Source organism: Oncorhynchus gorbuscha, linkage group LG01 (assembly GCF_021184085.1).
Source record: "Oncorhynchus gorbuscha isolate QuinsamMale2020 ecotype Even-year linkage group LG01, OgorEven_v1.0, whole genome shotgun sequence".
Lineage (NCBI taxonomy): Eukaryota > Metazoa > Chordata > Actinopteri > Salmoniformes > Salmonidae > Oncorhynchus > Oncorhynchus gorbuscha.
The window spans coordinates 89,218,268-89,243,371 of NC_060173.1; the positions used below are offsets into that span (position 1 = coordinate 89,218,268).

At 42.0% G+C, this 25,104-nt stretch overlaps 1 protein-coding gene across 6 annotated transcripts; it reads left to right on the top strand.

The window, feature by feature from the left end:
• Positions 1-24,371, top strand: LOC124045569. 6 transcript variants are annotated; one of them, XM_046364958.1, is made up of 7 exons: positions 1-251; positions 1,129-1,187; positions 19,444-19,550; positions 20,025-20,333; positions 20,472-20,788; positions 21,389-21,522; positions 21,762-24,371. In XM_046364958.1, exons 4-7 carry the CDS (start codon positions 20,278-20,280, stop codon positions 21,828-21,830), a joined length of 576 nt encoding a protein of 191 aa, XP_046220914.1. In that variant the 5' UTR covers positions 1-251; positions 1,129-1,187; positions 19,444-19,550; positions 20,025-20,277; the 3' UTR covers positions 21,831-24,371. The 6 variants fall into 6 exon arrangements, with proteins under 6 accessions (XP_046220914.1, XP_046220922.1, XP_046220906.1 ...); XM_046364966.1 differs by having other exon boundaries at positions 19,444-19,511; XM_046364950.1 differs by lacking the exon at positions 19,444-19,550.
• The last annotated feature ends 733 nt before the right edge of the window (positions 24,372-25,104 follow it).

Here is a 25,104-nt window from a genome sequence, read left to right on the forward strand (position 1 = left end):
CACAAGCGTTAACTGTCCTGTGAACACACATTTGGCTTTCCCACCAGTGACGGTGCAAATCAATATTATGTAGGCTACTTTAATGCTGTTGTCGCAATCTTTCTTTGCGGAAGCTTGACGTCAATCTATATATAAATATATAAAAAATAACCGACAACCGACACTCGTGACTTTTATGCATTCCACGTGTGTCGTTCAACTGGGATACACACACAACTTTGATCTCGTCTGGAGAAAATGGAAACATACAGGTAAATTTAATAATGATCATTTTATAAAATATACTTTGTGATCCTTAGTCAGAAAATGAAAGTGAATGTCATTTCTTCTGTGTGGGGAGAAATTAAATGACGCTATGATTGTGTCTCAACCAATAGCGGGCACAACTCAACTTCAGATGAAGTAAAAACTACAACATCGACATTTTAAGAAAAACACAGAGTTTAACGTTAATTATCGAAACACGCGTATACGTTAAATAAAAAATAACATATTTTTCAAGAAATTACAAACATGGTTGTCAATCAATTTGATAAGCTTTTGAATTATATCAAACTCCAACTATGTATATTTTCCATTGATGAAGACATGGACGTCTCATGGTATGCTGGGTACCCTTTGACCACCATTCTCCAAAAAGGCACTTCTTCCATGGGAAAACGTGTCTGGAAAGTTTTATTTAAATCAAAAAGTGATGCTGTTAAAAAGTGATTGAATTCAAATAGATTTACCCATAAATAAAACAATTTGAAGTCCATGAAATAAATGTTAATACATTTATTGAAATATATTGCAAATGTCAAATGAATTAGAAGTTGCAATAGGTAGCAAGCACCATTATTAACTACAGTGTATGGATTGTAGACTGGTGGGCGGTGAACTGACACATCAGTCAAGAATGTGATTAGACAGACCACTGAACAAATGGGACTGCGTTGCTTGGATTGGAAAATGCCTTCTTTATACATTTATGTTCCAATCAATATTGTGAAAATGAAGCAATCCATTATCAGTCAATATTATCAACCCACCACCTGTCATGTAATGCAATCTGGGATGTAATTAGCCAGGGTCCTTCACATTCTGATCAGCAAGCCCCCTGACATATCTATACATTTTCTCCTGCAGAACACACTTTGTCATGTGGACTGTCCTGGGATTAGCAGCAGTCTTCATCTCTGCCTCGGGTAAATATTTCTCATAGCCTCAGTAGACTGCATAGACGTAGTCACATTTTAGGAGGGGTGGTGGACAGCAACAAATCACAATTGCTTGTAGAGTTATGGACAAACTGTTTCATGTTGTAACATCTTCGTTCTCTGGCATTTCAAGTGTGACATGGCTCTGAGGTGAAGGTCGTTATTTCTGTTTTCACATCCTCATTTATGTGTCCTTTTTCTGAGTCCTTTAGACCTTTTTCCCCCCCACACACACACACACACACACACACACACACACACACACACACACACACACACACACACACACACACACACACGCGCTTGCGCATGTACACACACATACACACACGCGCATACACACACACACACACACACACACACACACACACACACACACACACACACACACACACACACACACACACACACACACACACACACACACACACACACGCACACGCACGCGCATGCGCATGTACACACACATACACACATGCGCATGTACACACACACACTTTATATCTCAATGAAGACTGTTTATCCACTCCTCGTATGTGTGCGTGTGTCTGGAGAGAGATAGGAAACGCATTATTAGGAGGGGTGAGAATTCGGCAGATGAATAGGATGTGTGACTGTGATGAGTGCAATGTCCAGCATTTTATGAGAGCGAGAGAGTTGGTGTCAGCATAATTTGGCATGGGGATGAAGTAACTTGCCATATCAACATGGAATATTCTGATTTGAATGTGTCACTAGATATCCTCCTCATCTGAGCCAACAAATATGTATTATTCCATGAATTATATTCAGGTCAAAATGTCTCATTATAGCTGCATTGTCATTTTCAGGGCAGTAAGAGACTTGAGTTGAGTCCAAGATCAACTCTAAAATGTGCTAAACTGTCCCTGTTGAAGAGCTATGGGGGAATCAGCAAGCCAGTAGCATTTGGGCAAACCCATGGAAACCATAACAATTCCTTAGATATCTGTAGACGATTTATGATCCGGAGATGATAGGTTGACTTCTAACTGTCTGGCTGTCTCTTATCTATAGTTGCATAACTATCAGTGATATAGGATATACTGTGTTTAGTGTTCTTGGACAGCTATGATGTTCATGAAGTCAAATTTGCATTCCTATCCAGGCTGGTCTGTTTTGTAGATTGATAGAGCTATTGTAATATGGTCTTTTGTTGCTTTGGCATAATTTTTATGTAATGAAATCAAATCCACTAATACTAGACCTTCTAAAGTTCTTTGATTAAGTAATTCTACCTTTTCAGAACATATTGGTTGTTCATTGTTAGAAGCCGTTCCTTTGTGACCTACATAAAGACAATAAGCGTTAATAACTGGCTACATTTTAAATCCACAACAGATCTGGCAACAATTGAATTTACTTCCGCTTCAAATAGCTCACCTGGGAGTGTTGCTCCACTTTCAAATGACTCTGTTTACTTAATACAATCTCTTATGGGCTATTGAATTTGAAGAACTGTTTGTTACTTTGTATGTGTTGAAAGTAATAATCTATCATCATTTCTAATCTCTCAACATGAGATGTCAAAGATTATCCCAACACCACATGTACCACCAACTATTGTATGTCCCAAATGAATGCAAAAAATGTGCACATGCTGCCATGATGACCTCTAATCATTTTTCAGTCTAAGGAGAAGGCTAAATGCTAGCCAGACACTGCTAGATATAACAAATGGGCACTTACAATCTGTCGGTGGCATTGAACAACAGCTAAGGCTGAGTGTGTTATTCCACTGACACAACATTCCTCACATTGTTTACCAGAGGTTGACCGATTAATCAGAATGGCCGATTAATTAGGGCCGATTTCGAGTTTTCATAACAATCGGTAATCACCATTTTTGGACACCGATTATGGCCGATTACATTGTACTTCACGAGGAGACTGCATGGCAGGCTGACTACCTGTTATGCGAGTGCAGCAAGGAGCCAAGATAAGGTGCTAGCTAGCATTAAACGTATCTTATAAAAAAACAAGCTTAACATAATCACTAGATAACTACACATGGTTGATGATATTACTAGTTTATCTAGATTGTCCTGCGTTGCATATAATCGATGCGATGCCTGTTAATTTATCATTGAATCATAGCCTACTTCGCCAAACGGGTGATTTAACAAGCTCATTCGCGAAAAAAGCACTGTCGTTGCACCAATGTGTACCTAACCATGAACATCAACGCCTTTATTAAAATCAATACAAGTATATATTTTTAAACCTGCATATTTAGTTAATATTGCCTGCCAAAATGAATTTCTTTTAACTAGGGGAATTGTGTCACTTCTCTTGCATTCTGTGCAACAGAGTCAGGGTATATGCAGCAGTTTGGGCCACCTGGCTCACTGCGAACTGTGAAGACTATTTCTTCCTAACAAAGACAGCCAACTTCGCCAAACGGGGGATGATTTAACAAAAGCACATTTGCGAAAAAAGCATAATCGTTGCACGAATGTACCTAACCATAAACATCAATGCCTTTCTTAAAATCAATACACAAGTATATATTTTTAAACCTGCCTATTTAGTTAAAAGAAATTCATGTTAGCAGGCAATATTAAAATAGGGAAATTCTGTCACTTCTCTTGCGTTCATTGCAGAGTCAGGGTATATGCAACAGTTTGGGCTGCCTGGTTCATTGCGAACTAATTTGCCAGAATTTGACATAACATTGAAGTTTGTGCAATGTAACAGCAATATTTAGATTTATGGATGCCACCCGTTAGATAAAAACGGAACGGTTCCGTATTTCACTGAAAGAATAAACGCTTTGTTTTCTAAATGATAGTTTCCGGATTCGACCATATTAAAGACCTAAGGCTCGTATTTCTGTGTGTTATGTTATTATTAAGTCTAAGATTTGATATTTCATAGAGCAGTCTGACTGAGCGGTGGTAGGAAGCAGCAGGCTCGTAAGCATTCATTCAAACATAACTTTTGTGCGTTTGCCAGCAGCTCTTTGCTGTGCTTCAAGCATTGAGCTGTTTATTACTTCAAGCCTATTAACTCCCGAGATTAGGCTGGTGTAACCGATGTGAAATGGCTAGCTAGTTAGTGGGGTGCACGCTAATAGCATTTCAAACGTCACTCGCTCTGAGACTTGGGAGTAGTTGTTCCCCTTGCTCCGCGGCTTTTGTGGAGCGATGGGTAACGATGCTTCAAGGGTGGCTGTTGTTGATGTGTTCCTGGTTCGAGCCCAGGTAGGGGCAAGGAGAGGGATGGAAGCTATACTGTTACACTGGCAATACTAAAGTGCCTATAAGAACATCCAATAGTCAAAGGTATATGAAATACAAATGGTATAGAGAGAAATAGTCCTATAATTCTTATAATAACCTCAACCTAAATCTTCTTACCTGGGAATATTGAAGACTCATGTTAAAAGGAACCACCAGCTTTTGTATGTTCTCATGTTCTGAGCAAGGGACTTGCTGTTTTACATGGCACATATTGCACTTTTACTTTCTTCTCCAACACTTTGTTTTTGCATTATTTAAACCAAATTGAACATGTTTCATTATTTATTTGAGGCTAAACTGATGTATTATATTAAGTTAAAATAAGTGTTCATTCAGTATTGTTGTAATTGTCATTATTACAAATAAATACATTTTGATCTTAAATAAGCTTACGTGTCGACCTCACAGCCTTCATCAGAGCTTTTGACGAAGGTTGTGAGGCCGACACGTAAGCTTATTAATGATCAGTGATAATATCAAGAGCAGTGTGTCGTTTCCTTTCTCCTTCATCTTGTTCAACTGTTACCATGCACCTGCAAAAAAGAGTGCTCAGACGTGCGAGTGCCTTTTGAATATTTCAGATTCGTCAAAGTAGCCACCCTTTGCCTTGATGACAGTTTTGCTCACTCTTAGCATTCTCTCAACCAGCTTCACCTGGAATGCTTTCCCAACAGTCTTGAAGAAGTTCCCACATATGCTGGGCATTTGTTGGCTGCTTTTCCTTCACTCTGTGGTCTAACTCATCCCAAACCATCTCATTTGGGTTGAGGTTGAGTGATTGTGGAGGCCAGGTCATCTGATGCAGCACTCCATCACTCTCCCCCTTGGTCAAATAGCCCTTACAGAGCCTGAAGGTGAGTTGGGTCATTGTCCCGTTGAATAACAAATGATGGTCCCACTAAACGCAAACCAGATGGATGGTGTTTCGCTGCAGAATACTGTGGTAGCCATGCTGGTTAGCTGTGCCTTGAATTCTAAATAAATCACTGACCGTGTCACCAGCAAAGCACCATCACACCTCCTCCTCCATGCTTCACTGTGGGAACCACATGTGGAGATCATCCGTTCACCTACTCTGCGTCTCACAAAGACACAGCGGTTTGAATCAAAAATTTCATACTTGGACTCATCAGACCAAAGGACAGATTTCCACTGGTCTAATGTATATTGCTTGTGCTTTTCTTGGCCCAAGCAAGTCTCTTCTTCTTATTGGTTTTCTTTAGTAGTCTTTTTATTTAGCAGCAAATCGACCATGAAGGCCTGATTCACACAGTCTCCTCTGAACAGTTAATGTTGAGATGTCTGTTACTTGAACTCTGAAGCATTTATTTGGGCTGCAATCTGAGGTGCAGTTAACTCTAATGAACTTATCCTCTGCAGCAGAGGTAACTTTGGGTCTTCCTTTCTTGTGGTGGTCCTCATGAAAAACAGTTTCATCATAGCGCTTGATGTTTTTTTGCGACTACACTTGAAGAAACTCTCAAAGTTCTTGAAATTTTCCAGATCGACTGACCTTCATGTCTTAAAGTAATGATGGACTGTCATTGACTGAAATCCAAGTAAGAGTAGCATTCCAGAGAGACATCAGAGACTGTAAAGTTATTTGCTTCATGGCTCACTCGAGAGACGCTAATAGAGTCGGTGCAGCCAGCTGGTTTCTTCACGCATCGCGCCGACAGAAACAACCATCTTTCTGTTAAGAAGAGGGGCGCGGGGGTATGCCTTATGATTAACGAGACGTGGTGTGATCATAACAACATACAGGAACTCAAGTCCTTCTGTTCACCTGACTTAGAATTCCTCACAATCAAATGTCGACCACATTATCTACCAAGGGAATTCTCTTCGATTATAATCACAGCCGTATATATTCCCCCCCAAGCAGACACATCGATGGCCCTGAACAAACTTTATTTGACTCTTTTCAAACTGGAAACCACATATTCTGAGGCTGCATTCATTGTAGCTGGGGATTTTAACAAGGCTAATCAGAAAACAAGACTCCCTAAATTGTATCAGCATATCGATTGCGCAACCAGGGCTGGTAAAACCCTGGATCATTGTTATTCTAACTTCCGCGATGCATATAAGGCCCTCCCCCGCCCTCCTTTTGGAAAAGCTGACCACGACTCCATTTTTTTGCTCCTTGCCTACAGACAGAAAATAAAACAAGAAGCTCCCGCGCTCAGGTCTGTTCAACGCTGGTCCAACCAATCTGACTCCACGCTTCAAGACTGCTTCGATCACATGGATTGGTATATGTTCCGCATTGCTTCCAACAACAACATTGACAAGTACGCTGATTCGGTGAGCGAGTTCATTAGAAAGTGCATTGACGATGTCGTTCCCATAGCAACATTAAAACATTTACTCATGCAGCACTACACATCTCCTTCGCATATAGTTGATCAGGCTGTTGATTGTGGTTTGTGGAATGTTGTTCCACTCCTTTTCAATGGCTGTGCGAAGTTGCTGGATATTTGCGGGAACTGGAACACGCTGTTGTACACGTCTATCCAGAGCATCCCAAACATGCTCAATGGGTGACATGTCTGGTGAGTATGCAGGCCATGGAAGAACTGGGACATTTTCAGCTTCCAGGAATTGTGTACAGATCCTTGCGACATGGGGCTATGCATTATCATGCTGAAAATGAGGTGATGGCGGCAGATGATTGGCACGACAATGGGCCTTAGGATCTCATCATGGTATCTCTGTGCATTCAAATTGCCATCGATAAAATACAAATGTTTTCATTGTCCGTAGCTTATGCCTGCCCACACCATAACCCCACCGCCACCATGGGGCACTTTGTTCACAACATTGACATTGGCAAACCGCTCGGTTGTGAGGCCGCTTGGACGTACTGCAAAATTTTCTAAAATAACTTGAGGTGGCATATGGTAGAGAAATTAACATTCAATTCTCTGGTAACAGCTCAGGTGGATATTCCTGCTGTTAGCATGCCAATTGCATGCTCCCTCAACTTGAGGCATCTGTGGCATTGGGTTGTGTGACAAAACTGCACATTTTAGAGTGGGCTTTTATTGTCCCCAGCACAAGGTGCACCTGTGTAATGATCATGCGGTTTAATCAGCTTTTTGATATAACACACCTGTCAAGTGGATGGATTATCTTGGCAAATTAAAAATGCTCACTAACAGGGATGTAATCAAACGTGTGTTCAAAATTTGAGAGAAATATACTTCTTGTGCCTATGACAAATGTCTGGGCTCTTTTATTTTAGCTCATGAAACATGGGACAAACACTAAGTGTTGCGTTTATATTTTTGCTCTGTGTATGTTCCAAGCAATTAGTATGAACCAATGCATTCTTAAACAAGGGGGTTGTATACTCTACGTAAGGGCTCTTCAAACCTGATCCTGGAGACCTACCCTCCTGTAGGTGTTCACTCCAACCCCAATTATAACTGACATGATTTAGTTCATCAACCAGCTAATTATTAGAATCAGGATGGTAGCTCTGCAGAAAAAGGGTTTGAGAGCCCTGCTCTACGCCAAGTGTCCTTGAGCACTGCTAGTTTTGACGTTACACTGGTGTTGATAATCTGACAATATTTATCCATTTTTAACAAAGTTCAGAAATTCAGGTTGCTAGCGACCAAGAGGTTACGAGTTAAAATCACATTTGTGGTCACAGTACAATATTTTACAGCAATTGAAATCAGAATAAAGCAGCATACTGTCAATTGTCGAAATTATCCCCTTCAAGTTGTTGTATAAATTTATTTTGTTTTTACTAGAATGCTAGGCAAAGTGCAAAAATGGTCAAGAATACATCTCCATTAGGTTATGTTCACAGAACTGGTGGCGCAGCAGGAAATGCAACAAACTTGCTGTAAAACTGCAACATTTTTGCTACACCCCATGCAAAGGGGGCCGTTAAAATGTTCTGCACGCAAGAACAATCATGACCCCAGCCAGAAAGGTTCTCCCTCTGTGTCACAATGGGATTCGATTAAACTATTAGCGTCCATTGCTATATCAACGTTGTGATGACCTAATGATTAGAATTCCAGCCTAAATTATGTTCTTATCATAACTATGTAAACCTGGCTGATTTCCTAAAAATAAATTGCTGTTTAAACAAGTTTTGTTTAGCTAATAAAATGAAAACATTACTTCAAACTACTTTTGGGTACCTTGTTAACATTACAACTTGAAATCCATGTCTTAAACATTGCTAAGTTTCAGAAATGGCAAAGAAAATGTGCCATCTGCTTGACACATTAAAGTTACTTACCTTACAGATCACAAAGTCAGCAATATCCACTCCATTAAAATGCAAATCCGTTTGATTCATACACTGACGTTTGATTCATACACTGACATACACTGACGTTTGATTCATACACTGACGTTTGATTCATACACTGACGTTTGATTCATACACTGACGTTTGATTCATACACTGACGTTTGATTCATACACTGACGTTTGATTCATACACTGACGTTTGATTCATACACTGACGTTTGATTCATACACTGACATACACTGACTTGTTCTTGGTCTCATGTTTTTATTTCAACCTGCCATTCCCTTGTATACACTGAAATAATATCATTTCAGTCTAGTTTATTAATTCGACCATTAAGAATAAACAAGCACACAATTTAAAAGCCATACATGCACATTAATAAAATCATTGAGAATAACACACAATAAAGTCTGGGACTTATTTCCATTGTGGTCCTCTTGAGACAAGATGGCTAGACAAGATGGAACACAGTATGGCAGTGAAATAATAAAACAAAAACAGAAGAACATCTATCTCATCATTCCAGTTACATTTTTTATTTATTTATTTATTTCACCTTTATTTAACCAGGTAGGCAAGTTGAGAACAAGTTCTCATTTACAATTGCGACCTGGCCAAGATAAAGCAAAGCAGTTTGACAGATACAACGACACAGAGTTACACATGGAGTAAAACAAACATACAGTCAATAATACAGTATAAACAAGTCTATATACAATGTGAGCAAATCAGGTGAGAAGGGAGGTAAAGGCAAAAAAGGCCATGGTGGCAAAGTAAATACAATATGGCAAGTAAAACACTGGAATGGTAGTTTTGCAATGGAAGAATGTGCAAAGTAGAAATAAAAATAATGGGGTGCAAAGGAGCAAAATAAATAAATAAATTAAATACAGTTGGGAAAGAGGTAGTTGTTTGGGCTAAATTATAGGTGGGCTATGTACAGGTGCAGTAATCTGTAAGATGCTCTGACAGTTGGTGCTTAAAGCTAGTGAGGGAGATAAGTGTTTCCAGTTTCAGAGATTTTTGTAGTTCGTTCCAGTCATTGGCAGCAGAGAACTGGAAGGAGAGGCGGCCAAAGAAAGAATTGGTTTTGGGGGTGACTAGAGAGATATACTAGCTAGAGCGTGTGCTACAGGTGGGAGATGCTATGGTGACCAGCAAGCTGAGATAAGGGGGGACTTTACCTAGCAGGGTCTTGTAGATGACATGGAGCCAGTGGGTTTGGCGACGAGTATGAAGCGAGGGCCAGCCAACGAGAGCGTACAGGTCGCAATGGTGGGTAGTATATGGGGCTTTGGTGACAAAACGGATTGCACATCATAGGGGTTATTCATATGGGCACAGAGGACATCAAACATATTTTTACTTTATTTTTAAAGCTGCCCGGAGAGGATGTTGTTTTTATAGGCAGAGGCAACTCATTCCATTCTGAGGCTCCAGTATACAAGAACGTACCTTTCCCAGCATTACTCCTGAACCTGTATAAGCACACATTAGCAACACCTGATCTGGTGCTGTGATTGTGTGTGCATCCCTAACATGAGGAAAGTAATCACTTATATCTGGGCGCAGGACCATAAGTACTCCTGTAAACCAAACCTAGTCTAATCTGGGACACCCTAGCCTCAACAGGCATCCAGTTTAGTTCCTGAAAGCAGCTCCTGCCTATGTGAGTACGTGGACTCACAGTCAATACTACCCTGATCAACTTATTCTGGGCTATCTGGAGCTTCCCCTTCATAAGTTTAGATAAGCCCCCAAACCAGGAAGTACTAGCATAGTCAAAATGGCATTGAATGAGGGCAGTAGCTAGCACTTTCATGGAGTCCTTATCAAGCAGCTTGGACTTTCTGACAAAAACGTAGTCCTGGCATTAGTCCTAGCACCTTATTGGCCATGCTCACACCTCCCAAGCTTCCATCAAGGATACATCCCAAGTAGCTAACAGAGGTTTTAGTAGTCAGCACCTCACCCCCTAACCCCACTCTGATTTCAGACGACCTACACAATTTAGGTCTGGATCCAAAAATAATTGCTTCAGTTTTCGCCAAGTGCAGAGATAGCTTATTATCTCTAAACCATTTGCTAATGTTAGTAAGCTCTGTGCTAAGTATGCTCTCCAACAGTTTTACTTTTGTGAGACACCAGAAGTGTAGAGTCATCCGCATAAAGAAAAAGACTGCAGTAGTCTTCTTATGATTCATTTTTGTGGTTGAATATATCTTTTTGTGGTTGAATATATATGTATGTAGGTCCTAGGATACAACAATGAATAATGTGGAACAAATAAATATCATCAAAGGAAACCTTACAACTTACAATAATGAACACCTTGTAAAACAGCTGTGAAAACCAACCTGGCAATATTTAAGATTTTAATACATAAACGTTGATATTTTTTGGTACAGTTGTGTATTTTCACAGATTTTTTGTACACTCACATGGCCAACATAGACGAAAATACTGAATTCTGGTGTGTGGAATATAGAGGAGGTGGTTGCTGTGCAGGTAAGAGGTTCTGCCTGTCACTTGTTCTCAACAGGCAGCCAGTCTCATAAGGGGGACTTGAAGAGGGAGACTGCAAAGTCCAGGCACTGCTGCTCCCTTTGTTCTGAGTGTTTGCAGTGCTAGTGTTTTTAGTTCATCTGTGTATCTCACATATTGATAGAGCAAGAACTGTTCTCTGGGACCCTAGGTCCTAGAGAACAGGGGCTGAGTTAAAGGGAACAGGGGAGTGGACAGAGACGTAAACAAGCAAACACACTGGTTACACTTTACTGGAAGAACATTTCATGGGATTAGTCCAGTGTTATAAATGTTATCAAAATAAAGAGCGTCACACACTCCATATATAAACTTCAAGTAATTTATTGGGTATTTACCAACTATTGGCATCACTGTGCCTTCTTCAGGGTATATACTTTTCAAACACTTTTGGAAGGTATAGCCTACCTCATACTGGTCCCCCGACTCAGAGCACAGAGAATCAGACTGATCCGAACTCGCTGGTTCTGGTAGATGGGATACCTCCTGGGGGGCTCGGACAATCGATGGTTTGAAAGTAATTTGGAGAGGTAAACTGTTATAAGCTCAGTATAACTACCATTTTTTGCTTTTTGAAATGTCAACCAAATTTTTTATTTTTTTATTTCACCTTTATTTAACCAGGTAGGCTAGTTGAGAACAAGTTCTCATTTGCAACTGCGATCTGGCCAAGATAAAGCATAGCAGTGTGAACAGACAACACAGAGTTACACATGGAGTAAACAATTAACAAGTCAATAACACAGTAGAAAAAAAGGGGAGCCTATATACAATGTGTGCAAAAGGCATGAGGAGGTAGGCGAATAATTACAATATTGCAGATTAACACTGGAGTGATAAATGATCAGATGGTCATGTACAGGTAGAGATATTGGTGTGCAAAAGAGCAGAAAAGTAAATAAATAAAAACAGTATGGGGATGAGGTAGGTGAAAATGGGTGGGCTATTTACCAATAGACTATGTACAGCTGCAGCGATCGGTTAGCTGCTCAGATAGCAGATGTTTGAAGTTGGTGAGGGAGATAAAAGTCTCCAACTTCAGCGATTTTTGCAATTCGTTCCAGTCACAGGCAGCAGAGTACTGGAACGAAAGGCGGCCAAATGAGGTGTTGGCTTTAGGGATGATCAGTGGGATACACCTGCTGGAGCGAGTGCTATGGATGGGTGTTGCCATCGTGACCAGTGAACTGAGATAAGGTGGAGCTTTACCTAGCATGGGCTTGTAGATGACCTGGAGCCAGTGGGTCTGGCGATGAATATGTAGCGAGGGCCAGCCGACTAGAGCATACAAGTCGCAGTGGTGGGTGGTATAAGGTGCTTTAGTGACAAAACGGATGGCACTGTGATAAACTGCATCCAGTTTGCTGAGTAGAGTGTTGGAAGCCATTTTGTAGATGACATCGCCGAAGTCGAGGATCGGTAGGATAGTCAGTTTTACTAGGGTAAGCTTGGCGGCGTGAGTGAAGGAGGCTTTGTTGTGGAATAGAAAGCAGACTCTTGATTTGATTTTCGATTGGAGATGTTTGATATGAGTCTGGAAGGAGAGTTTGCAGTCTATCCAGACACCTAGGTACTTATAGATGTCCACATATTCAAGGTCGGAACCATCCAGGGTGGTGATGCTAGTCGGGCATGCGGGTTGAAAAGCATGCATTTGGTTTTACTAGCGTTTAAGAGCAGTTGGAGGCCACGGAAGGAGTGTTGTATGGCATTGAAGCTCGTTTGGAGGTTAGATAGCACAGTGTCCAATGACGGGCCGGAAGTATATAGAATGGTGTCGTCTGCGTAGAGGTGGATCAGGGTATCGCCCGCAGCAAGAGCAACATCATTGATATATACAGAGAAAAGAGTCGGCCCGAGAATTGAACTCTGTGGCACCCCCATAGAGACTGCCAGAGGACCGGACAGCATGCTCTCCGATTTGACACACTGAACTCTGTCTGCAAAGTAATTGGTGAACCAGGCAAGGCAGTCATCCGAAAAACCGAGGCTACTGAGTATGCCGATAAGAATATGGTGATTGACAGAGTCGAAAGCCTTGGCAAGGTCGATGAAGACGGCTGCACAGTACTGTCTTTTATCGATGGCGGTTATGATATTGTTTAGTACCTTGAGTGTGGCTGAGTTGCACCCGTGACCGGCTCGGAAACCAGATTGCACAGAGGAGAAGGTACGGTGGGATTCGAGATGGTCAGTGACCTGTTTGTTGACTTGGCTTTCGAAGACCTTAGATAGGCAGGGCAGGATGGATATAGGTCTGTAACAGTTTGGGTCCAGGGTGTCTCCCCCTTTGAAGAGGGGGATGACTGTGGCAGCTTTCCAATCCTTGGGGATCTCAGACGATATGAAAGAGAGGTTGAACAGGCTGGTAATAGGGGTTGCGACAATGGCGGCGGATAGTTTCAGAAATAGAGGGTCCAGATTGTCAAGCCCAGCTGATTTGTACGGGTCCAGGTTTTGCAGCTCTTTCAGAACATCTGCTATCTGGATTTGGGTAAAGGAGAACCTGGAGAGGCTTGGGCGAGGAGCTGCGGGGAGGGCGGAGCTGTTAGCCGAGGTTGGAGTAGCCAGGCGGAAGGCATGGTCAGCCGTTGAGAAATGCTTGTTGAAGTTTTCGATAATCATGGATTTATCGGTGGTGACCGTGTTACCTAGCCTCAGTGCAGTGGGCAGCTGAGAGGAGGTGCTCTTGTTCTCCATGGACTTCACAGTGTCCCAGAACTTTTTGGAGTTGGAGCTACAGGATGCAAACTTCTGCCTGAAGAAGCTGGCCTTAGCTTTCCTGACTGACTGCGTGTATTGGTTCCTGACTTCCCTGAACAGTTGCATATCGCGGGGAATATTCGATGCTATTGCAGTCCGCCACAGGATGTTTTTGTGCTGGTCGAGGGCAGTCAGGTCTGGAGTGAACCAAAGGCTGTATCTGTTCTTAGTTCTGCATTTTTTGAACGCAGCATGCTTATCTAAAATGGTTACTTTTAAAGAATGACCAGGCTGGCGGGATGAGGTCAATGTCCTTCCAGGATACCCGGGCCAGGTCGATTAGAAAGGCCTGCTCACTGAAGTGTTTTAGGGAGCGTTTGACAGTGATGAGGGGTGGTCGTTTGACTGCGGCTCCGTAGCGGATACAGGCAATGAAGCAGTGATCGCTGAGATCCTGGTTGAAGACAGCGGAGGTGTATTTGGAGGGCCAGTTGGTCAGGATGACGTCTATGAGGGTGCCCTTGTTTACAGAGTTAGGGTTGTACCTGGTGGGTTCCTTGATGATTTGTGTGAGACTGAGGGCATCTAGCTTAGATTGTAGGAATGCCGGGGTGTTAAGCATATCCCAGTTTAGGTCACCTAACAGAACAAACTCTGAAGCTAGATGGGGGGCGATCAATTCACAAATGGTGTCCAGGGCACAGCTGGGAGCTGAGGGGGGTCGGTAGCAGGCGGCAACAGTGAGAGACTTATTTCTGGAGAGAGTCATTTTCAAAATTAGTAGTTCGAACTGTTTGGGTATGGACCTGGAAAGTATGACATTACTTTGCAGGCTATCTCTGCAGTAGACTGCAACTCCTCCCCCTTTGGCAGTTCTATCTTGACGGAAGATGTTATAGTTGGGTATGGAAATCTCTGAATTTTTGGTGGCCTTCCTGTGCCAGGATTTAGACACGGCAAGGACATCAGGGTTAGCAGAGTGTGCTAAAGCAGTGAGTAAAACAAACTTAGGGAGGAGGCTTCTGATGTTGACATGCATGAAACCAAGGCTTTTTCGATCACAGAAGTCAACAAATGAGGGTGCCTGGGGACATGCAGGGCCTGGGTTTACCTCCACATCACCCGCGGAACAGAGAAGGAGTATGAGGGTGCGGCTAAAGACTATCAAAACTGGTCGCCTAGAGCGTTGGGGACAGAGAATAAGAGGAGCAGGTTTCTGGGCATGGTAGAATATATTCAGGGCATAATGCGCAGACAGGGGTATGGTGGGGTACGGGTACAGCGGAGGTAAGCCCAGGCACTGGGTGATGAGAGAGGTTGTATCTCTGGACATGCTGGTTGTAATGGGTGAGGTCACCGCATGTGTGGGAGGTGGGACAAAGGAGGTATCAGGGGTATGAAGAGTGGAACTAGGGGCTCCATTGTGAACTAAAACAATGATAACTAACCTGAACAACAGTATACAAGGCATATTGACATTTGAGAGAGACATACAGCGAGGCATACAGTAATCACAGGTGTTGAATTGGGAAAGCTAGCTAAAACAGTAGGTGAGACAACAACAGCTAATCAGCTAGCACAACAACAGCAGGTAAAATGGCGTTGACTAGGCAACGGGGCCGACAGATAAAACAAACAAGCAGAATGGAGTACCGTGATTAATGGACAGTCCAGCGTGCATCAGCTATGTAGCCAAGAGATCAGTGTCCAGGGGGCAGCGGTGGATGGGGCAGGGAAGCTGGACTGGCGAGTGTTATCCAGGTTAAAAAAAAATAACAATAACTAAATAGCTTGTAGCTAGTTAGCTGGTTAGCTTCTGGAGGTTCTTGAGTGTGTTCTAAAAATTAAAAATAATAGCGATTCTGTATCACATTGGGTGAGGCAGGTTTCCGGAAGGTATAAACAAATTAAAAATTCGAAAAGAGGTAAATATGGGTCCAGTGAGTGTTTGGGACGCGGCGATTCAGACGGTTAGCAGGCCTGTGAGTTCGTAGGCCGGGGCTAAACAAGTTAGCGGACCGGAGCTAAACAAGCTCACGATCGGGTGAGTCTGTTTATTCCTCTTCATGCGGTGACATCGATAGACCGGTCGTCGGCCCGGGTATTGTAGCCCAGGAGTATGCTACGGTGGTAGCACAGGTGCTCTGGCCGGGCTAGCTTCAAGCTAAGTGGGTGGAAACGCTAGCCAGGTGTAATCATCTGGGGTTGCGGTTTAGCTACATAGCTAGTTGTGAAGATCCAGCTGAAAAATGTTCCGTTTGCGGTGGGAATCCGGGGATGAAAAATAAATAGGTCCGTTATGCTCTGGTTAGAGTCGCGTTGTTCGAACTGGCGAGAGCTTTCCGAGCTAAAGGTTAGCTGATGACCGGTTAGCTGAAGACCGCTAGCATAGCTGGTGGTTAGCTGGCTAGCTTCAGTTGAGGGGTTCCGGTTCCGAAGTAAATATAAAAATTTTGAAAAAATAGCTACGTTGGGTGAGGCGGCTTGCAGGAGAGTATTTAGAAGCTTAGGTTTAGCAAAATGTTTTTACAGAGATATGCGAAGAAAAATATGTAAAAACGAAAAAGAAACGATATATACAAGGGACACGACAGGACGACTTACTGCTACGACTTACTGCTACGCCATCTTGGAACAAAGCATAACATACTTTGTCTATTGGGCTTCACCGAAGTGTAGGGTGTCAGTACTTTCAGTGGTCGACCGTCCAACTGGAGAAGATTGTTGGCTTCCACCGAGGTAACCCTAGGAAGACAGATCAAAATATCAGTGTTAAGGAAACTAAAACTAGCTTCAGGTTATTTTGTGTGCAAATGCAAATAGTTATGAGATTTTTTAAATATTCACCTTAGCAGATGGTGACCCCAGCTAGGAGTGAAAGAGCAGCGAGGTTCTCTTGGTCTCGCCTTCCTTTCGTCCTTCTTCCAAACCAAGTAATTTGCCCGGATGTCTCTTCCTTTACCGACCTTAATGGGTATTGCCTCCACCCACTTGGTAAAGTGATTGGTTGCCGTCAGACACCAGCTGTTGCCATTCCTGGATTTGGTGAAGAGTCCGATGAGGTCCACCCCTAACATTTAAAGTGTTGGAGAAGGTTGCTTTTATCTTATCCGTATCTGTGTCATACAGTATGCAGATGTTCATATTTGTAAGGATACTGACACACACATACACACACACACACACACACACACACACGTTCTATAATATTGAACTCTGATTTGGTCAAATAAAGCAACCATTACAAAACAATTTATCAGGGCAAGATTTGAATTGGGACACTTACCGATCATATGACATGGTGAAACAACTTTGATGGGCTGCAACTCCAGCGCCACAGTCTTCACCCTCTCAAACTTCTGGCAGACTAGACAGGTACTGACCTTTTTAAGCAAAAAGTGACAAATTGAAACATTGTGTGCTCTCTGATATGACATTCATTGAAATCATAATTTCAGATATAATAGAATGTGATTGATAAACAAAAGGTTATTTCACTTGCCCAGCTGTGCACCTCCTTGACAAGTCCCTGTCAGAAGAAGCGTAGGTTGATTTTGGCAATCATGCACTTCATTCCGAAAGTAAGCATTTCACTGTAAGGTGACCTGTTGTATTCGGCGCATGTGACTAATACGATTTGATTTAAAATGGCCAGCATGCATCTCGGTCAGCACGGCCTCCTTCTCCTTAGTAAAAATCACCCTCAGTGTGGCTGGCCATTCTTCCCTGTAGGTACATATGATTGCCTAACAAGTTGGAAGAGAAGAGTTGTTGAAATACTAAAGTCTAATTACATTTGCACTGCTGTCTTTCTCTCTACATCTCTCTGTCTGTTTTCCACTCTCTTCCAACCTCTCTCTCACTTTCATCCTTTCTCACTTTCTTCCTCTCTCCCTCTTGCTCTGTCTTTTTAGCGATGACACCTAGTTAAGGGCATTTGGAATTACCGTTAATTGCTTACACCTATCCATTTGATTAGGTTTCACTTATCGCTAGATACCTCAACATGACAGACTTGAACTACTATATGTATATCTAGTAAAATGTAGATGACCAACTAGCTAGATGGAAAATGGTTGTTGAAAAGTGGTTGTACATAGTTAAATCAGTCCAGTTAATTAAAAACTTGTTAAGGATCGGTGTCCCTCTAGCGGGGCAACTTCCGGTGAAACTAGAGGGTGTGCAATTCAAATAAATAATCAGAAAAATGAATGATTTTAAACATTTATGTACATGTGTCTTATATCAACTCAAAGCTTAGTCTTGTTAATCTGTCCGATTTGCAGTAGCTATTACAGCGAAAACATGCCATGCAATTACTATTTTTTGAGGACGGCGCCCCACAAACTATTTTTCCACCGGCACAGGTTTCATACATTCATAAATAACGATTAAATATTCACTTACTTTTTGAAAATCTTCCTCTGATTTGTCATCCAAGGGTCCCAGCTATAACATGTACTGTCGTTTTGTTAGACAAAATCGTTCTTTATATCCCAAAAAGTCTGTTTAGTTGGTGCCATCGATTAGAGTAATCCACTCGTTCAACATGCAGAGAAAGGAATCCGAAAATCTTCCCCTTTGTTTCAACAAGTTAAAATACATTTCTATTTACTCCTCAGATACCCTAAAATGTAATCGAACTATAATATTTCTTTTAGAAAGAAGTATGTTCAATAGGAAACCGATTTTAGCAGGTGGTAATGTCTTCATGGCGCACTCAAACACTAATTTCCAAGATTGTGTCCCTTTACTAAAACTGATATTTCTTATTCGTTTTTGAAGTTACAAACCTTTGTACATAGACTGCTGACACCCTGTGGAAGTCATTTGTTTAGCATCCAGGGAGCTAACTTTCAATATGATATTTCTCTTGCGTATCTAAGAGGATGGTCTCTTCTCTCTCAAAAAAATATTCCAGTTGTTTTTTCTTTGGATTTTCACCTACTATATCTATTGTGTTATATTCTCCTACATTATTTTTTAAAAATTCTACAAACTCCAAAGTGTTTTATTTCCAATGGTACCAATTGTATGCATATCCTGGCTTCAGGGCCTGAGCTACAGGCAGTTTACTTTGGGCACGTCATTCAGACAGGAAGTGGAGAAAAAAGGGAGCCTAGCCCTAAGCTTAACGTTACCCTGAATTGTGAATTTCTCTGAATGTGTCGCCTCTTGTCGATCAGTGGTGCCTTCATAGTACTTCACCTGGTTGGAAAGATAAAAGAAAATCTCCTCAAGGGATGCCATTGAAGTGCAAGCTACATACAAACAAAAAGCTACAATAACAGTTACAGTTAACTAAATAAAACTGTCTGACTAGGCAGGCTGAGGTAAGTAATACAGTAGCTAGCAACGCCAATCTAAAAATGGCTTAAATTATTTCTTCATATTTCTTCATATTTTCTTTATATAAAGACAAATATATGGTAAAGAAAGAGTGTTGTCTTTCCAGCCTTTTCAGTCTTCTGAAGCAGCAGGTTGTCATCATTAAAAACACCGTCCTTGGAAAGCAATTCTGAGGTACAGGCTGCATCCTACTTCCTTCGTGACCGCTACGAGGTAAAATAGAGCCAAGCATCCAGCATAGCAATGGATGCTTTGGTTCATTACGTAATCCAGTCAGAATTTTGCAAGTTCTAGTAACATAAGCTAGAACTCATCAAATGCCATTGTGATGCGGAGGGGGAGGGGGGGGGCACTATTTGGCATGACAGGCCCCCAAAAGGCTAGGGCCATCTCTGACTGCATGTGTTGGTATTGATGTGGGTATGCAGACCTGTTAGCCCCTTATGATGAGTTCAGATTTTTTTGTGGCCCCCACCCCCATCAAAGTTGCCCATTGCTGTTTAAAAGTCTGGCTCTTCTCGTTTCCTATATTCCTCGGTACAATGGGGAGTATTTCTAAACCACTGTTGCCATTTTCCAACCTTTTCTTATCTTGTTACAGACAAGTACAACTTGGCAAAAACTATTGGAAATTAACCTTGGGAAATTGAAACTATTCAAAAATGCCTTTTTTTTGTTGTCTTCTAGCCCTCTCAGGTGTGAAAGGAATTGTGAAACAGAAGGTCCTCCTGCATTGCCCCTGCGCAAATAGAAATGTGAGAAAGACAATTATCTGGCAGCTAGAAGAGCATACCATCGTGCTCCGTCATGATGGAAGTAATAACCACACAACCATAGGGATGAGATATGAAAACAGGGTCAGTCTCTTTCTAAATGAAGAGAAGGACAACTGTTCGCTGCTCCTCTCAGGCATCACTGTGGCAGACAACGGGACATACAAATGCTCCTTTACAGCCAACGCTTTTGTCTACAAAAAAGTAATTCTACATGTGGCTGGTAAGTCATTTGGTTTGTTTGTTCATTCAGTCATTCAGTCATCGGATGATTTCATTGTTTACTTCCCTTCCTTTTCTACTTAAAAAATGACTCAATTTCAGGCACGCTGTAGTTGATTATCTCCTCTATCCTCTTCAGCGAGCTACAGTGTCTGTATGGACCTCGTCTCAGACCAGGTTTCGGTGAGTTCCGGAGGGGGAGAGGGGTCGAGGTGTACCAGTGTAAAGCCTCTGGGGGCTATCCAGAGGGCCAGATTCACTGGAAGCTGGAAGGACATCCTCTGGTGAACCCCTCCAGGAGGGATGTGACCCACCGGGATAACTTTACAGGACTCTACAGCCTGACCAGCAACCTGACCATCGAGCTGAGTGAGGGTGAAACACTGCAATGTGTGGTGGAGAACACAGCCTTGGCCTCCAACCTCACCTCCAACTCCAGCTGCAATCAAAAGTCTAGTGAGTACAGGAGACGAGTTATAACAGTAGATCTACTAACCAGTAGCACTATATCATGGTAGTCAGGGTCTGGATTTTCACCACCAGGGTGAATACATTGAATCATTTTGATTTGGGTCTCGGCTTGTACATAAAGTCCTAAAACATCTGCACCACTAGGAGTGGGTGCTTGAGGGTGGGGGAAAGCTAGGGAAAGCCCAGGCATAAAAACACAACAGGGAAAATCCTTAACTCTGCTAGAGTGAAACTACAGAGAAACAACAGTATTATCTCTATTAGCATTACCAATGAGTAGAGAACAGTATTTCCTCTGACTGAACCCAATGTTTGGATAAAAAATGAAGGAGCTGGAATCCACAGTGATGTGTTGACGAGTAAGTCAACAAAGAAAGTTACACTGCTGTGGAATGTTGGGAGGAAGTGTGTGTTTTTGTTGGAAAGCCTTTTCACCACAGGTCAAGTTACACCAAGACGTCTGACTTTTCAAATTCTTCCTACGACAGCTTTTTGGCTTCACCTCTTATCTAAAACATGTTTCTGGAGTGTGTCATAGTTTATATTCCCTATTCATATGTTTTCTGTTTCCTCTCTCCTTTCCAGTGCCCCGGGAAGGTAGCGGTCATTATAAAGTAGAGGTTGCAGCAGTTGTGGCTGTCAGCCTGATTGTGATTTTTATTGTGGGAGTCCTGCTGGTGTTCTTACTAACTAGATGTCGCCGACATGAAAGGTCAACGGTGAGCCTTTCCCCTCATTATTTGCCAGGATTTCTGGCCAGTGTTTAATGCTGTTTGGATCTAGAAAAAAACAGTGTCTGGTAACAAACCAGAGAGCAAAGTTCAAAAGTGAATCCATTGTGTTTGAGTTAGAAATAAAACATACTAATAAAATAGTTCTTAAATAGTGATTGAATAGAGTTGTGAATTGAACGAGCATTTCAGACTTTGTGTGTGAGAAATGTTTTTGTTTTTCCCAGAGAGACACAGAGAGGCAGGAAAGAGGCGTGACCCATTCGTTTAATGTGTATGAAGATGACTCTGCCTGAATGTGTGAAGCGTCTCCCCCCTCTGATGCAACAATCTCTCTTCAACTGGAAGACAACAAAATGGAGGGATGATGATAAGAGGAACTGAAACTTAAAATAAGGCCTGTGTTCAATGTAGAACTTGGAGCAACATTAAGCAATGTGTTGTGCCGTCATGTCTGAACTATTCTTTGTTGTGTTATGCAAAGAGGCAAACGGCGCCTGAAAGTGGTTCATCATGGTTCCCCCGAGTTCGCTGACACTGAACTGAACCCTGAGTTACGAATATGATGACGAGAGCAGAGTACAAAATGTGGCCGTGGAGACAAGGTTTAGGAACTAAAAGAGAAGAGAAGAACAGCATGATGGGAGAAATGACTGTGGTCAATGGACCGAATGTGAACTAGACTCAGTGAATGAAGCCCCCCCCCCCACACCCCAAAAAGGGAGCCTGTGAATTGCAATTGTAGAGTTTACTCACTTCTTAAATTACAGGTGCTTTCATACTTCTAAGAAGAGTAACAGCTGATACATGACTGAACAGCCATCGTTGTCTTTATGCATTTTGTATACTGCATGTTCCTGGTGTTGGTCTAATGTAGATATGTCTGCTCTAAACAAGATTTCCCTCTGTAAATGCCAAACTGGTATGGGGGAGCTTTTAAAACCCCTTATAATGTCACTGGTCACATTATTAGGAAGCTGCAGTAGGAAGTGACTACTTTGCTGAACCATTTGAATCATGCTGAGGATTCAAACAATTGGGTTTTATGTTAGACCAAATGATTAGTTTTCATGTAAATAGTCAATGACGTTATTTTACTTAGAATTGTGAATTGAATTCTCTGAATGTGTGAAGAATTGGACATGTTAATTGCTTATTGTTATGTAGCTTGCTGTGAATTTAGAGACCATGTCATGGGATGACTAATGTCAAGGATTATTCAATTTACAAATGTCAAGCAAATGATCTGGTTACTCCAGTTTAAAGGTCTTCACAGGTCCACCTGAATACTCCAGACCTGACTTGGGACCGGGTCCGAAATGAAATTTTTTCGTTCTGGTCTGGGTCGTGTCTTGTTTGATTGTCATCAGGTGTCAGGTCTATGTACAGTAAACACAGATGATAGACCTGAGTGGACTCGAATGGACCCGACCAAGGCTTTGCATAGCCTATAGAGGGCTTTACATACAATGCCTCCTGGTGGTCATGTTGGAAATCCACAACATTAATTATTCAGTTCTGACAACAACAGCCAAGTGACTACACCAAACTGCATGATAACAGTGGCCAGTGCCGACCCGTCATTTAGGGCAGGTGGGGCTTTTGAGACCCACATTTTTAGAAAAAATATTTTTGGCGGGGCTTGCCTGTTTTGCATGTTATATTGGCATTAATATGTGTCACATATCAGTTTGCAAACAATGTAAAAAATGTAAACACTTCCGTTCAAACGTTTGGGGTCACTTATAAATATCCTTGTTTTTAAAGAAATACAGTATAGACATTGTTAATGTTGTAAATGACTATTGTAGCTGGAAAAGGCAGATTTTTATTGGAATATCTACATAGGTGTACAGAGGCCCATTATCAGCAACCATCACTCCTGTGTTCCAATATAGATCAATGGCTCGTCGGCCATTGGACATAAACATTACACAACAAGTTGGAAATTGCAAATTCAACAATGAGTGGTTTGTAAGGAAGTGAGTACAACCAGGTGATACTTTATACTGATGCATGAATTATGTAATATGCCAGGGAGTTATGTATACTGTAGCTAAGAAAGTAATACTACGTGTGTGGTGTGTAGTAAGCTGTTAGTACCCCATGTGCCTCACGTTAATAATTTGGTCCCTTTTTCCCTCTTTCGCCTACTGTTCTGACTTGGTGGTGCACATGCACATGTAGTCTATAGCCTGTTTTAGAGAAATTTAATCATAGAATATTATAAGAGCTTTCATTGTCTGCTTATTTGGCCCCGTTATTTATTCTACGGTTCTGACTTGATGTACAAAGAGAATACTGTGAAAATGCCCATGATCTGTCGCTGTATACTGCATGTTCCTGGTGTTGGTCTAATGTAGATCTGTCTGGTCTAAACAAGATTTCCCTAGGTAAATGCCAAACTGGTATGGGGGAGCCCCTACTGTGCTATTAAAACCCCTTAAAATGTCACTGGTCACATTATGAGGAAGCTGCAGTAGGAAGTGACTACTTTGCTGAACCATTTGAATCATGCTGAGGATTCAAACAATGTGGTTTTATGTTAGACCAAATTATTAGTTTTCATGTAAACGATGCCTCCTGGCGGTCATGTTGGAAGACCATGGCATAAATGATTCAGTTCTGACAACAACAGCCAAGTGACTACACCAAACTGCATGATATCAGTGGTCAGTGCCGACCCGTCATTCAGGGCAGGTGGAGCTTTTGAGACCCACATTTTTAGAAAAAACATTTTTGGGGGGGCTTGCATTAATACGGGTCACATATCAGTTTGCAAACAATGTAAAAAAAGATATGTATCATTGAGTTAATAAAGCCGCATACAAACATGGTCTCTTTTTTTGTTTTCTTGAGTAAGGCAGCTCCCAAATGCAGGTGTTTCAGCCCAGCTCAGTGCTTTCTGTGGTGGGGAGGCAAGCCAGCAGGTTGAGGTTGGGGGATTATGGAGGCCAGGTCATCTGATGCAGCACTCCATCACTCTCCGTGGTCAAATAGCCCTTACACAGCCTGGAGGTGTGTTGGTTCATTGTCCTGTTGAAAAACTAATGATAGTCCCACTAAGCCCAAACCAGATGGGATGGTGTATCGCTGCAGAATGCTGTGGTAGCCATGCTGGTTAAGTGTGCCTTGAATTCTAAATAAATCACAGTGTTACCAGCAAATCACCCCACACCACCTCCATGCTTTACGGTGGGAAATACACCTGCAGAGATCATCTGTTCGCTCGCACCGCGTCTCACAAAGACATGGCGGTTGGACACCAGAAATTTGGATTCCAGACCAAAGGACAAATTTCCACTGGTCTAATGTCCATTGCTCATGTTTCTTGGGCCAAGAAAGTCTCTTCTTCTTATTGGTGTCATTTAGTAGTGTTTTCTTTGCAGCAATTTGACCATGAAGGCCTGAATCACCCAGTCTCCTCTGAACAGTTGATGTTGAAATGTGTCTGTTACTTGAACTCTTGGGCTGCGATTTCTGAGGCTGGTAACTCTAATGAATGTATCCTCTGCAGCAGAGATAACTCTGGGTTTTCCATTCCTGTGGCGGTCCTCATGAGAGCCAGTT

Coding starts and splice junctions, on each gene's coding strand:
- LOC124045569 (XM_046364958.1), top strand. CDS start 20,278: ATGCTCCTTTACAGCCAACGCTTTTGTCTACAAAAAAGTAATTCTACA. Junction 20,334..20,471: donor AGTAATTCTACATGTGGCTG/GTAAGTCATTTG, acceptor TATCCTCTTCAG/CGAGCTACAGTGTCTGTATG. Junction 20,789..21,388: donor CAGCTGCAATCAAAAGTCTA/GTGAGTACAGGA, acceptor TCTCCTTTCCAG/TGCCCCGGGAAGGTAGCGGT.